This window comes from Drosophila biarmipes, chromosome 2R, assembly GCF_025231255.1.
Source record: "Drosophila biarmipes strain raj3 chromosome 2R, RU_DBia_V1.1, whole genome shotgun sequence".
Lineage (NCBI taxonomy): Eukaryota > Metazoa > Arthropoda > Insecta > Diptera > Drosophilidae > Drosophila > Drosophila biarmipes.
The window spans coordinates 19,450,555-19,464,376 of NC_066615.1; the positions used below are offsets into that span (position 1 = coordinate 19,450,555).

At 46.0% G+C, this 13,822-nt stretch overlaps 3 protein-coding genes across 3 annotated transcripts; all 3 read left to right on the top strand.

Annotated features, from left to right (window-relative positions):
- The first annotated feature begins 11 nt into the window (after positions 1-11).
- LOC108022998 (structural maintenance of chromosomes protein 2) lies at positions 12-4,120 on the top strand. The gene is made up of 7 exons (XM_017092229.3): positions 12-266; positions 325-636; positions 697-1,426; positions 1,480-1,907; positions 1,963-2,232; positions 2,290-2,483; positions 2,535-4,120. The coding sequence occupies exons 1-7, from the start codon at positions 99-101 to the stop codon at positions 3,970-3,972; spliced, it is 3,540 nt and encodes a 1,179-aa protein (XP_016947718.1). The 5' UTR covers positions 12-98; the 3' UTR covers positions 3,973-4,120.
- A 297-nt stretch (positions 4,121-4,417) lies between these two features.
- On the top strand, positions 4,418-6,767 carry LOC108023091 (putative uncharacterized protein DDB_G0288537). The gene is made up of 3 exons (XM_017092351.3): positions 4,418-4,596; positions 4,830-4,985; positions 5,039-6,767. The coding sequence occupies exons 1-3, from the start codon at positions 4,594-4,596 to the stop codon at positions 6,386-6,388; spliced, it is 1,509 nt and encodes a 502-aa protein (XP_016947840.1). The 5' UTR covers positions 4,418-4,593; the 3' UTR covers positions 6,389-6,767.
- A 521-nt stretch (positions 6,768-7,288) lies between these two features.
- LOC108023110 (sialin) lies at positions 7,289-9,859 on the top strand. The gene is made up of 7 exons (XM_017092376.3): positions 7,289-7,427; positions 7,557-7,783; positions 7,901-8,146; positions 8,203-8,655; positions 8,723-8,855; positions 9,028-9,269; positions 9,330-9,859. Exons 1-7 carry the CDS (start codon positions 7,418-7,420, stop codon positions 9,603-9,605), a joined length of 1,587 nt encoding a protein of 528 aa, XP_016947865.1. The 5' UTR covers positions 7,289-7,417; the 3' UTR covers positions 9,606-9,859.
- Positions 9,860-13,822: the final 3,963 nt, after the last annotated feature.

The window sequence follows — 13,822 nt, forward strand, 5'->3', positions numbered from 1 at the left end:
CTTAATGCGCTGCCACGGTCACACTAATTGCGGCAAAATTTTGACGCGGAATTAAAAGCAAAGAACGCCAGGAATTGGGCAAATCGCATCACCTTAAGATGTATATAAAAAAGCTAGTGCTAGATGGCTTCAAATCCTACGGCCGGCGCACGGAAATCGAAGGATTCGATCCAGAGTTCACTGCCATCACGGGCTTAAACGGTTCCGGCAAGTCCAACATCTTGGACAGCATCTGCTTCGTGCTGGGAATTAGTAATCTCCAAAATGTAAGTACTAATTGTGTATATCCTGGGATACAGTTTCACTCTTCTTTATCCAAACCAGGTGCGCGCTTCGGCTCTGCAGGATTTGGTGTACAAGAACGGGCAGGCGGGCATCACCAAGGCCACTGTAACCATTGTTTTCGACAACACAAATGCCGCCCAGTGTCCCCAGGGCTATGAGAAGTGCCGGGAAATCTCTGTAGCCCGCCAGGTGGTCGTGGGGGGCAAAAACAAATTCCTCATCAACGGCAAACTGGTGCAGAACAAGAAGGTGCAGGACTTCTTCTGCTCCATCCAGCTGAACGTGAACAATCCCAACTTTCTGATCATGCAGGGCAAGATCCAGCAGGTGCTTAACATGAAGCCCAAGGAGGTGAGTGGCCAAAAAAATATATATCTCCAATTCTCAAAAATAACCAAAATTGTTTCCCAGGTTCTGTCCATGGTGGAGGAGGCAGCTGGAACCAGTCAGTACAAAACCAAGCGAGAAGCCACTAAAACCCTGATTGAGAAAAAGGAGACCAAAGTGCGGGAAACCAAGGTCTTGCTCGAAGAGGAGGTGCTGCCCAAGCTCGTTAAACTTCGCCAGGAGCGCTCCGCCTACCAGGAGTACCAGAAGATCTGTCGCGACATTGACTTCCTTATCAGGATTCACATTTCCGCCAAATATCTTAAGCAATGTGAAACCCTAAAAACTGTCGAGGCCAATGAGCAGAAGATCGAGGATCGCATAGCAAACTGCAAGGCCACACATGCCAAAAACCTCGAGGATGTCGAGAGCATTGAAAACTCCGTGAAGGAGATGCAGCAGCAGATTGACGCAGAGATGGGTGGCTCCATCAAACAACTGGAAACACAGCTCAGCGCAAAGCGGGCACTGGAGGCCACTGCCTCGGGTAGCTTGAAAGCGGCCCAGGGAACCATCCAGCAAGATGAGAAAAAGATTCGCATGGCCTCCAAAAATATAGAGGATGATGTGCGAGCCCTGGCCAAAAAAGAAGCCGACATGGCCAAAGTGCAGGGCGAGTTTGAAAGTCTAAAGGAGGCCGATTCCACGGACTCCAAAGCGTATGAGGATGCACAAAAAAAACTTGAGGCTGTCTCGCAGGGATTGTCCACCAATGAGGACGGACAGGCCTCGACACTTCAAGAACAACTGATGGGTAAGTTTGTTTAGCTAATAAGAGCTGTTCAATCATTAATATTACATTTACAGTGGCCAAGGAGCAGTTTAGCGAGGCACAGACTACGATTAAGACCTCTGAGATGGAGCTACGGCACACGCGGGGCGTCCTAAAACAGCGTGAGGGCGAGACACAGACCAACGATGCCGCCTACGTTAAGGACAAGGGCCTGCATGATCAGTTGGTGGCAGAGATTAAGAACTTGGAACGGCAACTCCAAGGTCTCAATTACGAGGGGGGCCAATTCGAACAGCTTAAGCAGCGCCGAAATGATCTGCACATGCGCAAACGCGAGCTCAAACGAGAGTTAGATCGCTGCAATGCCTCCCGCTATGATTTGCAGTACCAGGATCCGGATCCCAACTTTGACAGGAGCAAGGTGCGGGGCATGGTAGGCAAGCTGTTCCAGCTAAACGACATGAAGAACTCCATGGCTCTTGTCCAAGCGGCAGGAGGAAGCGTAAGTTGTGAAATCAGTTTTTAGGACTTTTTATTGATCGCCACTTACTTTTTAGTTATACAGCTATGTGACGGATGACGATGTTACTAGCAAGAAGATCCTTCAGAGGGGTAACCTACAGCGCCGTGTCACACTGCTTCCTATTAACAAGATTCAGTCCAACTGTCTAAGTAGAAATGTTGTCGAATATGCTCAGAACAAAGTTGGTTCTGAAAATGTTCAGTGGGCCATGTCGCTCATCAACTACGATCGCTTTTTCGAGCCTGTCATGAAGTACTGTTTTGGCGGAACACTTATTTGCAAGGATCTTAATGTAGCCAAAGAAGTGTGTATTTACTATTGAAAAATGTGAAATATTTTCTAAACTCCATTAACTGTCTAGGTCAGCTACGATCCCCGTATTAATTGTCGCTCTGTGACTTTGGAGGGAGATGTTGTAGATCCCCATGGTACTGTGTCCGGAGGAGCTGCTCCCAAGGGTGCCAACGTCCTCGAAGAATTGTACGCCATCAAGAAAGTAGAAAGAGAATACAGGGAGATCGACGCTGAGATATCAGAAGTGGAGCAGCAAATGGCGTAGGTGTATATGGCATTTCAAACGATTATATGTAACCTTTTCCCTTTCAGATCCATTGAAAACCTGGCCCATTCGTTCAACAAAATGAGGGAAAACCTTGAGCTGCGCCAGCATGAGCTAACCATGTGTGAGAACAGGTTGGCCCAAACGACCTTTCAGCAAAACCAGGCAGAAATCGAGGAGATGAAGGAGAGAGTCAAGACCCTGGAGCAGCAAATTGTAGACTCCCGGGAGAAGCAGAAGACCTCGCAGGCCAAAGTCAAGGATATTGAGGCCAAGTTAGCGGACGCCAAGGGCTATCGCGAGCGAGAATTAAAAGCGGCCACCAACGAGGTTAAGGTAACAAAGCAGCGGGCGGAAAAATCCAGAGCCAACTGGAAGAAGCGAGAGCAGGAGTTCGAAACACTCCAACTGGAGATCACTGAGCTCAAGAAATGTATAGAAACAGCGAAGCAACAGCACCAGGAAATGATCGATAATCTGGAAAAGTTTAAGGCCGAGCTAGATGCCCTGAAAGCGAATAGCTCAAGTGCTGCTTCTGAGGTGTCGGAGCTCGAACAGGCCATTAAGATGCAGAAAGACAAGTTGAATGCTCAGAACAAGGAGATGCGAAATCAGCTGGTCAAGAAGGATAAAATGCTGAAACAGAATCAGGAGATTGAACTGGAGGTGAAGAAGAAGGAGAACGAGCAAAAGAAAATTAGTTCAGAGGCCAAAGAGGCAAAGAAAAGAATGGAAGCACTCGAGACGAAATATCCCTGGATCCCGGAGGAGAAGAATTGCTTTGGCATGAAGAATACCCGCTACGATTACAGCAAGGAGGATCCCCACGAGGCGGGGAACAAGCTGGCGAAGATGCAGGAGAAAAAAGACAAAATGGAGCGCACACTCAATATGAATGCCATCATGGTGCTGGATCGCGAGGAGGAGAACTTCAAGGAAACAGAACGCCGCCGCAACATTGTGGCGATGGACAAGGAGAAGATTAAGAAGATCATCGTGAAGATGGACGAGGAAGAGCAGGATCAGCTGAACCGAGCTGCCACCGAGGTTAACGCCAACTTCAGTGGAATCTTTAGCTCCCTTCTGCCAGGAGCAGATGCAAAACTGAATCCTGTCCATACGAATGGCTGCCTGACCGGCTTGGAGATCAAGGTGGGCTTCAATGGGAAGTGGAAGGAGAGCCTGGGTGAGCTTTCCGGCGGTCAAAAGTCCCTGGTGGCTCTCTCCCTTGTGCTGGCCATGTTGAAGTTTTCGCCGGCTCCTTTGTACATTTTGGATGAGGTGGACGCCGCTCTGGATATGTCGCACACCCAGAACATTGGAAGCATGTTAAAGCAGCACTTCACCAACTCGCAGTTCTTGATTGTGTCCCTCAAGGATGGTCTTTTCAACCATGCCAACGTCCTCTTCCGCACGCTCTTCGAGGAGGGAGTGTCCACCATCACCAGGCAGGTCAGCAGGCAGGCGACCACTAACAAACGCTAGGCTCGACTATTTCATAATTTATAATATTTTTTATTTGAGTATTGCATTTTCATATAGTTATTACTTCATAATAAGAGTGTAAACTTATATAATATATTAAACAGAGTTCTATTTGTGGAAATAAAACAAAATTGTTAGTTTTCTACAATCAGGTATTTTGAAGACCAATACTAAACTATATCTTTATGATGGTAGATGCATAAATGAAATATACGTTGGTACATTTTCAAAAGTGTTTAACGGATAATAAGGGTTTTCTCTAATATTTACCTCTGGACTGGAAGCGAACTGCTCAGATGACAGTTTGGAAGTTATGTCTTCCATAGATGGAATATCCAAACTGCATAAGCAACATTCGTCACACTCAAATTCTGTAACGGTCGTTTGCGCATCAGCTGATTTCCAACCGGGCGGGCAAAACGTCAAACTGGTGAGACCGTCAAACGCACACACACAGTCACACACACGCAGCGAGAAGAAGAAGAAGAGGCAGCAACAGCAATGTTTGAGGGAGTGAAAAATTAAACAAAAGTCCAGGAAATTGAGGAGTAAAAAACGGCGGCGGTTAAAAAACAAAACATCAAGATTTCGAGTCAACGCAGACTGCTCCAGAAGCTCACAATGGTAATTGGAAGGGGCAGAAATTATGAATCGTCCGATTCTTTAACCACACACACACGGCCCGTCTGCCAGTGTGAGTGTGTGCGGGGAGCAGCAAAAAATTGTAGACACCGATGGCATTTGAATAAACAACAGCAACAATTGAGTGGTTTGCGAGGCGGGAAAACAACCGATTTGTGGAAACTCATTCATTGGAATGCTATGTGGAAGTACTAACCAGCCGTTTACCTTTCCAGGATCGAGTGACCAAGCCGCAGAAGAAAATGCTCATCACATTGCTGCGGGAAACCAAGTACATGGAGGGCAAGAAGGAGAAGGAGTGGTACTGGGAGAAAATCCAGGCGGCCCTGAACACCATCGGTCCCAAGAAGACCATCATTCAGTGGAAGAAGGTGAGTACACAAGATTTTAAAGGTTGCAAAATCTACATCCAATTACTTGACAGTGCTGGCGCGATATGCGTTTGACCACCAGGAAGAAGCTGGCGGAACTGAAGCGCTGCCAGCTCTCTGGGGGATCTCCGCCACCGGGCATCGAGCTGAACCAGGAGGACAACGACATCATCGATATTGTGGGCACCGAGTACTTCTACGAGGAGATGAACGGCGAACTCAAGGCGGAGAACTTCCTGACCGGCCTGGATTACGCTCCGGAGCACCTGTGCGATGCCATTCTTACAGCGGCAGTGGGACACCATCCGCACAATATGCAGCACCAGAAGGACCCGCAGTCCCATGCGGGACAACAGCCGCAGCAGGACCACCACACCAATGATGGCGAAACCAACGATGCACCTGGATCCAGCAACGGGGGCTCATATCAGGGCCACCCTGTGCCCCAGCTGCAGACGCACAATGGCGGAGGAGGTGAGCATGCCGGTGGTGGCCAGTCGCACTCTGGTATGCTTCAGCATCCTGCTTTTCATGGCGGCTTGCATCCCCACCTGTTGAGGCGCCAGCATGGCAGTGGATCACTGTCCAGGGAGTCACCCTTCGAGGAGAAACTGCTTCAGTTCATGCAGGATGCCTTTCCCAAAAAGAGCAAGAAGCGCAAGAACCGGGATCCGGACAAGTTGTTTCTTCTCTCCCTTTACGATGAGATCAAGCGTGTTCCTGAGGAAATTCGCCTAGACGTTAAGTCCGAACTAATGCAGATACTGAAGAAGTACCAGAAGAAGTCGCCTGTCAAGGCGGAGAAGTCCACGCCCTCCTCCACGTCGACCTCCTCGAAACTGAGCTCCAGCAGCAGTGGCAGCAACTCGGTGACTTCCCACTTGTCCCACAGCATGTACCAGTTGCAAAAGAAGTACGAGAAGGGCGAACGTGAGCCATCACCCCAGTCGCAAGTAGAGCGGGTGGCATCCGCAGGAGCAGTCGCTGTGCCCCTCCACGCCTCCCAGCAGCTGCCGCTGTTCCAGCTGCAGAAGAAGTATGAGGAGAGCGCTGTAGAGAAGGCTCACCAGCAGCAACAGCAGCAGCAGAGCGAGCAACGCAAGCACGTGGAGGCCGCTCAGGCCCACCATGCCGCCCACCAGCAACCACCACCGCCACCACCCAACGAACACCTGCACCACCCACAGATGAGCCACAACATCATGTTCCCGCTAGGCCAACTGCGGAATGAGCAGCCGCCCGCTCAGCAGCATCAGCATGCTCACAATCCCCACCAGCAGCAGCAGCAACAGCAACAGCATCCTCACCAGCAGCAGCAACAGGGACAGCAGCACCATCCGCCCACGATCTTTGGCTCGACGGCCAGCGAGCGGCCTGCGATGTCCTACGAGAACGTTGGATGAGTACTGAGCCGTCTGTGGGAAGCCACTTGTGGAGCACGCCCTGCGACGGTGCCGCCCACGACGGCTGACGCGCACTGCTAGCCCTCGGTTTAGAAAGCAACTCGTAGGTCTCACTTTTACGCTAGCCTATACCTAAGTATACAAATGCTCACTTACTACAAGGATCTTCATAGTTCGGAATTGCTGAGCAAGATCAATGTAGCAAGCATTTCAAGATTTTTATGATTTATGATTTTTTAGTAAGTGCACGCCGTGATCCTCATGTAAATGTACCCGTGGCAATAACAGCAGCTAAACTGCGTTTCTAGTTCTCAATATATCGCGACGCGTGAATTTATCGGTGTAAACACAAATATAATTGTATCTTCAAAGGGTGTTAGTTATTGTATTTGTAAACATGGGCTCTGGGTTCGGATCCCTGGGTAAAGAATGTTTGAGGACCTGCTTAGGACACAGTACCAAACTCTCCTCTGATATGTTTTTCGCCCGTCAAATGAACCCAAGCGAAAAGGGGCATTCTGTTTGCTTAGCTCTGGAGGCTTCTGCTCCACAATCTTGTTTGTTTGGACTTTGCGAAGCTGTAAATCCAGCGGGCCGTCGTTAACCTGTCTCCTGGAATATCTGGTCTCCCGTGCTCGTAACGCGCTAACCAAACCCACAGGGAGCACGCCATGTCATAAAGATAGTCCAACAGCTGACTGATCCGATCTGCCTGAATGCGAATTTTATCTGAGCGGGACCGATCGCCGAACTCGTCGTTGTTTATCGCATGCAGGGCCGGTTGATGAGCGATCACGAGCCGAGCTGCAGCATAATCCGCCAGATCTGCGGCGCTTATCAGTAGCGTGCGGCGGGGATAAAGAGATAGAGACACCGGCGGAGCGGCTGGGAGCCGACTGGGTCTGGCATTCTATTCCGGCAGCGGTCCGCAGCAGTTGATCTTCGGCAATCGAACCGCAAGGATTGCAGTTCCTGCGAATGCATAGTCCGATATTCCAGTGAAGTCCCCCGCCAGCCAATCCATTCACCATGGCCCAAGGTACGAGAATGATCCAAAATTCGCATCTTACCTCGACGAGTGGCGCAGATCTGGCTCAAGACCTCCAAACGGGGCACAACCACAGGTTGGAGATTCGCATTTCAAGTGCACTTTGCTTTGATCTTTCAGTCGAGGCGCGTACGGTGCTGTGGTACATGACATTCATGGGCTTCATCGTCAACTACATGATCCGCATCAATCTGAACATCACCATTGTGGACATGATTGCCGCCAAGGGTGAGGTTCCCTCGAATGTAACCCTAAATGGTACCCTCGCCAACTCTACGGCATTGGCTGCCCTTCCGCAACTGAATGAGCGATTTTCGTTGGAGCGCTGGTTTTTCGACTGGGCGAATGTGAGTATCAGGTCGCTGAATCACTGGTTAAGTGCTTAATGAAGCCACTAAGTGGGGCAGCTTGTGCAACAACGGGGCGTATGAGTAAAGTGTGGAATGCCGATGTATCTTTTGCAGATTCCTTACGAAAAGAACGGATTTAACTGGAATGGGAAGCAACAGGGCAATCTGTTGGGATCCTTTTTCTGGGCCCACTGGACTTTGCAGATTCCTGGAGGAATCCTGGCCACTAAATACGGAACCAAACTGGTCTTTGGTTGGTCCAATGGCATTGGCGTCTTCTGCTGTTTCCTAATCCCACTCGTTTCGTATTGGAGCTACACTGGCCTGATTATCCTTCGGGTTTTCCAGGGTTGGGTTACTGTAAGTGATCTTCAAGGGTTTTTCTTATCAGACCATAATCTTTGTTTTTACCACAGGGCTTGGCCTGGCCATCGATGCACGTGCTCACTGCCAAATGGATTCCGCCCAACGAGCGCAGCAAGTTCGTCAGTGCCTACTTGGGCAGCTCGGTGGGCGTGGCCCTGTTCTATCCGATCTTCGGCTATATCATCGACTGGACCAGGTGGGAATGGGTCTACTATGTCTGCGGTGTCGTGGGTACACTGTGGTTCATCGCCTGGCAGTTTCTGGTTTTCGACAGTCCGGCCGAGCATCCTCGCATCGCTGATTCGGAGAGGAAGTACATTGAGAAGTCCCTGGGAGCTTCTATCCAAGGCACCAAGGGACCCACCCCCTGGAAGGCGATAGCCACCTCCCGTCCGGTTTGGCTGAATGTGGTGGCCCAATGGGGCGGCATCTGGGGCCTGTTCACTTTGATGACCCATGCGCCGACCTACTTCCGCCTGATCCACCACTGGAACATCCGAGCAGTAAGTGACGGTGGAGTTACCGTGATCCATAATCTATAAACTAAAGATATAACTATCTATCCTTTAGACTGGCTTCCTCTCGGGACTGCCGCATCTGATGAGGATGCTCTTCGCCTACGTATTCTCCATGTTTGCCGATTATCTCCTGCGAACGGATCGCCTGAGTCGCACCAATGTGCGAAAGTTGGCCACGTTCATTTGTAAGTATATGAGTTCTAGGAGCTAGGATATACCAAATTACGCTTTCCAAATATACATTTTTGAAATTCGTTTTACTAGGACAGTTGATTTCTAGCTTATTGAAATATTTGCTTTACAATATCTTTGAATATATCCAGTTTAGTGAGAATGCTATCAATCCTATCCTTCTAGGCTGTGGCGTCAAGGGCTTCATAGTTTTGGCTCTGGCTTACTTCGGCTACAATGCAACGGCGGCCATTGTATTGGTTACATTGGCCACCATGTTCCATGGGGCAGTGTCCTCCGGTCCCTTGGCCTCCATGGTGGATCTATCGCCCAACTACGCGGGCATCGTGCTGGGAGTGAGTGGAATGATTGGTGGCATGCCGGGCTTCATATCGCCCTTCATCGTGGGTCAGTTGACCAACGACAATGTGAGTGGTGAAATTTTTGGAAAATAATTGAGGAGTCCTAACAAGAATGTTTTCTTATAGCAAACGATTGAGGCCTGGAAGAATGTGTTCCTGCTCAGTTCGTTGATGTTAACGGGCAGTGGCATTCTGTACGTTCTCTTCTCGGAATCCTCACTGCAGCCATGGAACAGTGTCTGTCACCCATTGCCCGAAACAGGGCTGAAGGATCTCCAAAACCTGGCAGTCGACAGGGAGGATGAGGAGGAAAAGAAGCCCCTCAGAGCTGACCATGATGATGACACCCAAAACGTGGCTGAAACGGAGACCAAAACAAAATCTGTCGGCGATGAGCAGTGACATGGGGCTGCGTCACTCTATTTTATTGGCATAATACCGTGTGGCTTATGGCACCTATCCGACCACGTCTGATACGGCTTATCGCCTTTCTGTGTAAATAGTTACCCGTGGATCCACAGAGTTTAGCATCTTCAACCTCTAGATTTAAGCGAGTTGTTTACTATAACATAGGATTAGGTCTCTTTTCTCCCCTGAGATTCTGTTTGTCCAATGTGTGCTTTTAGTCAAATAATAAAACAAATTTTAATGATTTATTGGCCAGCATTTACCTCATATACAATTTAACTTAAGCCGCTTTTTGGGGAGAGATCACTTGGGGTCTGCATGGCTTGAACAAATACAAATGTTTATGGTTACGGAAGCTAGAAATAAGCCGCTACCGTCTGGGAAAAGTTTTACTTGAACCAGATGATTCAACTAATCCACAAGAAAGATAATACTTTTCTGGGGGATAAACAGAGGTCACTGTTTCGTTTGACTTGACATATTCTTCTTTATCATTTTAAAGTTTATTTTTAGACTCCCTAGTGTTATCGTAAACATTAATGTGAATGATATAACTATTTTTGGTAGGAGAAAAAAGCCTTTCCAACAACATACAGTATATTTTCCTGATCACTGATCACTATCCGAAGTGATCTAGTAATGTCAGTCTGTCCACATGAGCGCCGTGATCTCGGAAACTATAAAAGCCATGAAGTTGAGTTTAAACGAGCTGACTATAGAGATTTTAAAATATGCCCATTATCAAAGCACGATAAAAATTTTTTAAATCGGACCATTAGTTTCTGGGTAATACTTTTATCTAGCAAGTACATAGTACATAGAGATATAAAATTTTAACGTAGATAACATTGAAAATGTGATAAATTTAAAAGTTGGTTAGATGAGTAATGGGTATCTGATAGTCGAGGCAGCCGACTATATGGTTGTACTTAAACTGCTTTACACAAATATTATTATATTTTCTGCGAAGCCCCTTTTAAATTAAAATGTTGTTTTTTTTGAGAAAATATGTGATGTATATAAACCCTAAAACTTAAACATAAGTTTGTAACATAAATCATTTGGTATGGTATTGGGCTCATACTTGCATGTATAAATGCGGAGGCATGAAAGATACTTGCTACCGTTTGGGTAAGTTTTCACTTAAATCATATGATTCAGTTAATCCCAATGCAAGATAATACTTCATTAGAAGGTTAAACAGAAGTCACTGTCATGGTGGAAGTCTAAAAATGTAAATCTATTTTTAGACAAAATAAAAATGTCTTATGGCGCCACATTCGGATATCTTTTAGTTACGTATGTGAACTGGTTGCTATCTCATTTTATTTCTTGCTGCTATCTGATATTGCTTCAGATTGGGTAATATACAATTCGCTAGTCCGGACAATTTAAAGTAATGCAAAGCATTTGATTGGTTAAAATGTATTTTTTTATTAAAGAAATACTCGTAATTCAAGTTGATGGTACCTAACTGATGCTTATCAAGCCGAAAACGAGGTAATGAGGTTTGGCAAACTGAAGTTAATAATTGCAATTCAAATCAAAACTGATTGAACCGGAAAATCGTTTTCCCCTTTCGACTGCCGTTTCTCTCATTACTCATACCACACGTTGCACAATTGGAAGTTTCGAAGGAGAAGGAACTGGGATTGAGGAAAGGTTGGATGAGTTGGATATCGGGGGGTCAGAGGTGAAACCACCTCTGGCAGCTCCGTGGTCTTCGACTTTTTTACGTGCTTGCATTTGTTTCATTGGCGTCCATTTCCGATTGCACTCCAGGGAGTCGTAGATGTCAGTCCTCGTCCTCTTCGCCGTCTCCATCTCAGATCCTTTCACCCCCAGAACTGCCCGGAATCATCCTGGCCACTTCACGGTTTGTCCATTTCGGTTTTCGTCTGTTAAGCCAGTCGATGTCTTGTCACTTGATCCTTAAGCTTGGGCCTGCGAAGTCCGGGCATTGATAGAGATTAATTGGTTTCCTGTTACGTTGGCCAACAGGCCGATAAACTCAGGGAGCTGGCGATGAGGAGTTCCTTAACAAGATTATGTCGCTGATTTGCCATCAGCAGCTGGGGCTTGAACTTACTGAAATGGAGAACTTAAAATGAATGGAATGGTAAGCGGAATTCTTTAAAAAAAACTTTTTAAATTTTTCATAGACCGTTTATCCTTAAATTTCTCATTTTTGACATTTTCTTATATTTCAAATTTAGAAATAAGAATGGATTGCACTTCTCATTCGCTGAAGAACAACCCTTCTCCACCAATATAATCTCTGTTGGGATTTTTTGATTGAGATTTTATTATTAATATAGTAAAGTAGTTTTAAACATATTTATTTCTTGCGGGGAGGGAATCGTATTTCGCCTGTATTTTAAAACTATTTTTCCCAACAACATAGTATAAAATATTTTTTTTTAAATCATATTATTCATTTATATCTGAAATTATCGTTTATTAAATCGCATTTGCTGACTACCGTCTTAATGCTTATTGAATGTGAAAAGTGTTTAAGAAGATTTTCACACCCCAAACAAAAAAACTCTCTATGCCATTTACATTATCTCCGATCTGGAGAGAAAACTCTCGTTAGAGATGTTGGTAAGCTGTAAACAACACTTAACTTCAGAACTCCGGAGAAAATTTCGCACGGATTTGCGAATTCCGCCGGAGTTGGGCTACGCAAATTTATGCTCACTCCCGGAAAAAATAAAAAAACGCACAAGCCAACAAAACAAAGCGTAGCACAAAAAAATGTTTCGCTGGCAGGAAGTAAATTCAATCGTAAACAACGCAATCAAAAATTCATTCAAACGAAGCATTAACGCTTATTCCGTTTAGTCTGCGGTGGGTGGGGTTTCTGGTGGGTGGTGGGCGTTGGGTGGCGGATCTGGGAGTTGGGCTGTGGGTGGAGGTGCTGTCTCATTGTCAGGCAAGTGCAACAAACACAGGGGGAACCCAAAAGAGCGTGCAACTGTCTGTTTCCTCCCGGCTTTTTTAATTTTCAATTTTTTCTCGCATTCATTTTTTTTATTTCGTTCACTTAGGCAGGTACATTTATTATGTGGGCACGCGAACAGTGGGAACTTTGCAGTTCCGGGCACGTCGCTTCATAATTTTCCATTTCCATCTGTTAAATGGGAAGCGCCACGGAAAGCCGCGAATAAATTTGTGGGTGGATACACCCATCCTCGCATCCTGCCATCCCCCGCCTCGTTCGCGTGTGCATACGTGTAGCCAAAGGTACCCGGAACAATGGGCACACGGATAAGTATCCGCGGCAATAAATTTAATTTGCACAGCGAAAACATCGCAAATCCATTTTTTATACCATAAATTCCTTGGCTCCCCAGTGACTCGGATTCGGGTTCAGTCCCCCACGCCCTCCATTGTCGTTGTTGTTCAGGAACGGATTAATGGATGTGCGAACACGCATATAAAGATGAACTCGGCTCAGATACGGGTACGGAAATAACCTTATCAAGGAAAAGCCACACACCGTTTTCAATTACGAGCCTAAAGTGACTTTAAATGTGTTTTCCATTTGGGGATAGTTCTTTTCCATAAGCCAATCTATACATATAAAATTTATACCTAAAATTTAATATTCAACGATGAAGCTAAAATTTACCTGTTACCTGTAGCTGGTATCCCAAGGATCACTTAAGGATATATAATGATATCCGCAACTAATGATATCGATATGATATCATGATTCCCCAATGATATTTTAAAGTAATAATTGATAATTTGTTTAATTTTTTCTATATTTTTTAAGTGAAAATAAAATGACATATTTATTTATTTATTTGATCTCTTGGTGTAAATGTGCATTACAAAAAAATAGTTGGGATGTGTGAGGTTTCATATTGAGCGTCCCATATATCAAGGTATAAATTGAAAAATTCAAATTGTATCTTTTTTTCAATGAAGGTCAAGGTTTCTTAATTAATTCTTATAATACCCCTATCGGCCGACCTTCCTTTGTCCAAACTTCTTCATTATTATCAAATATTTAGACCTGAGCACTCACTCACTTTCTCTCCTCTATCATAATCTTTAATTTACACTGCGGTCAGTCATCTGCCTCTATATGAGCACCACCCCCATCCGTAGTTTCCCTGGAAGCCACCGCCCAGTCACTCAATCATAAATATTATTAATAATGTGTGCGGCTTGCGGTCTTCGGGAGTTCTTGAAACCCGGAG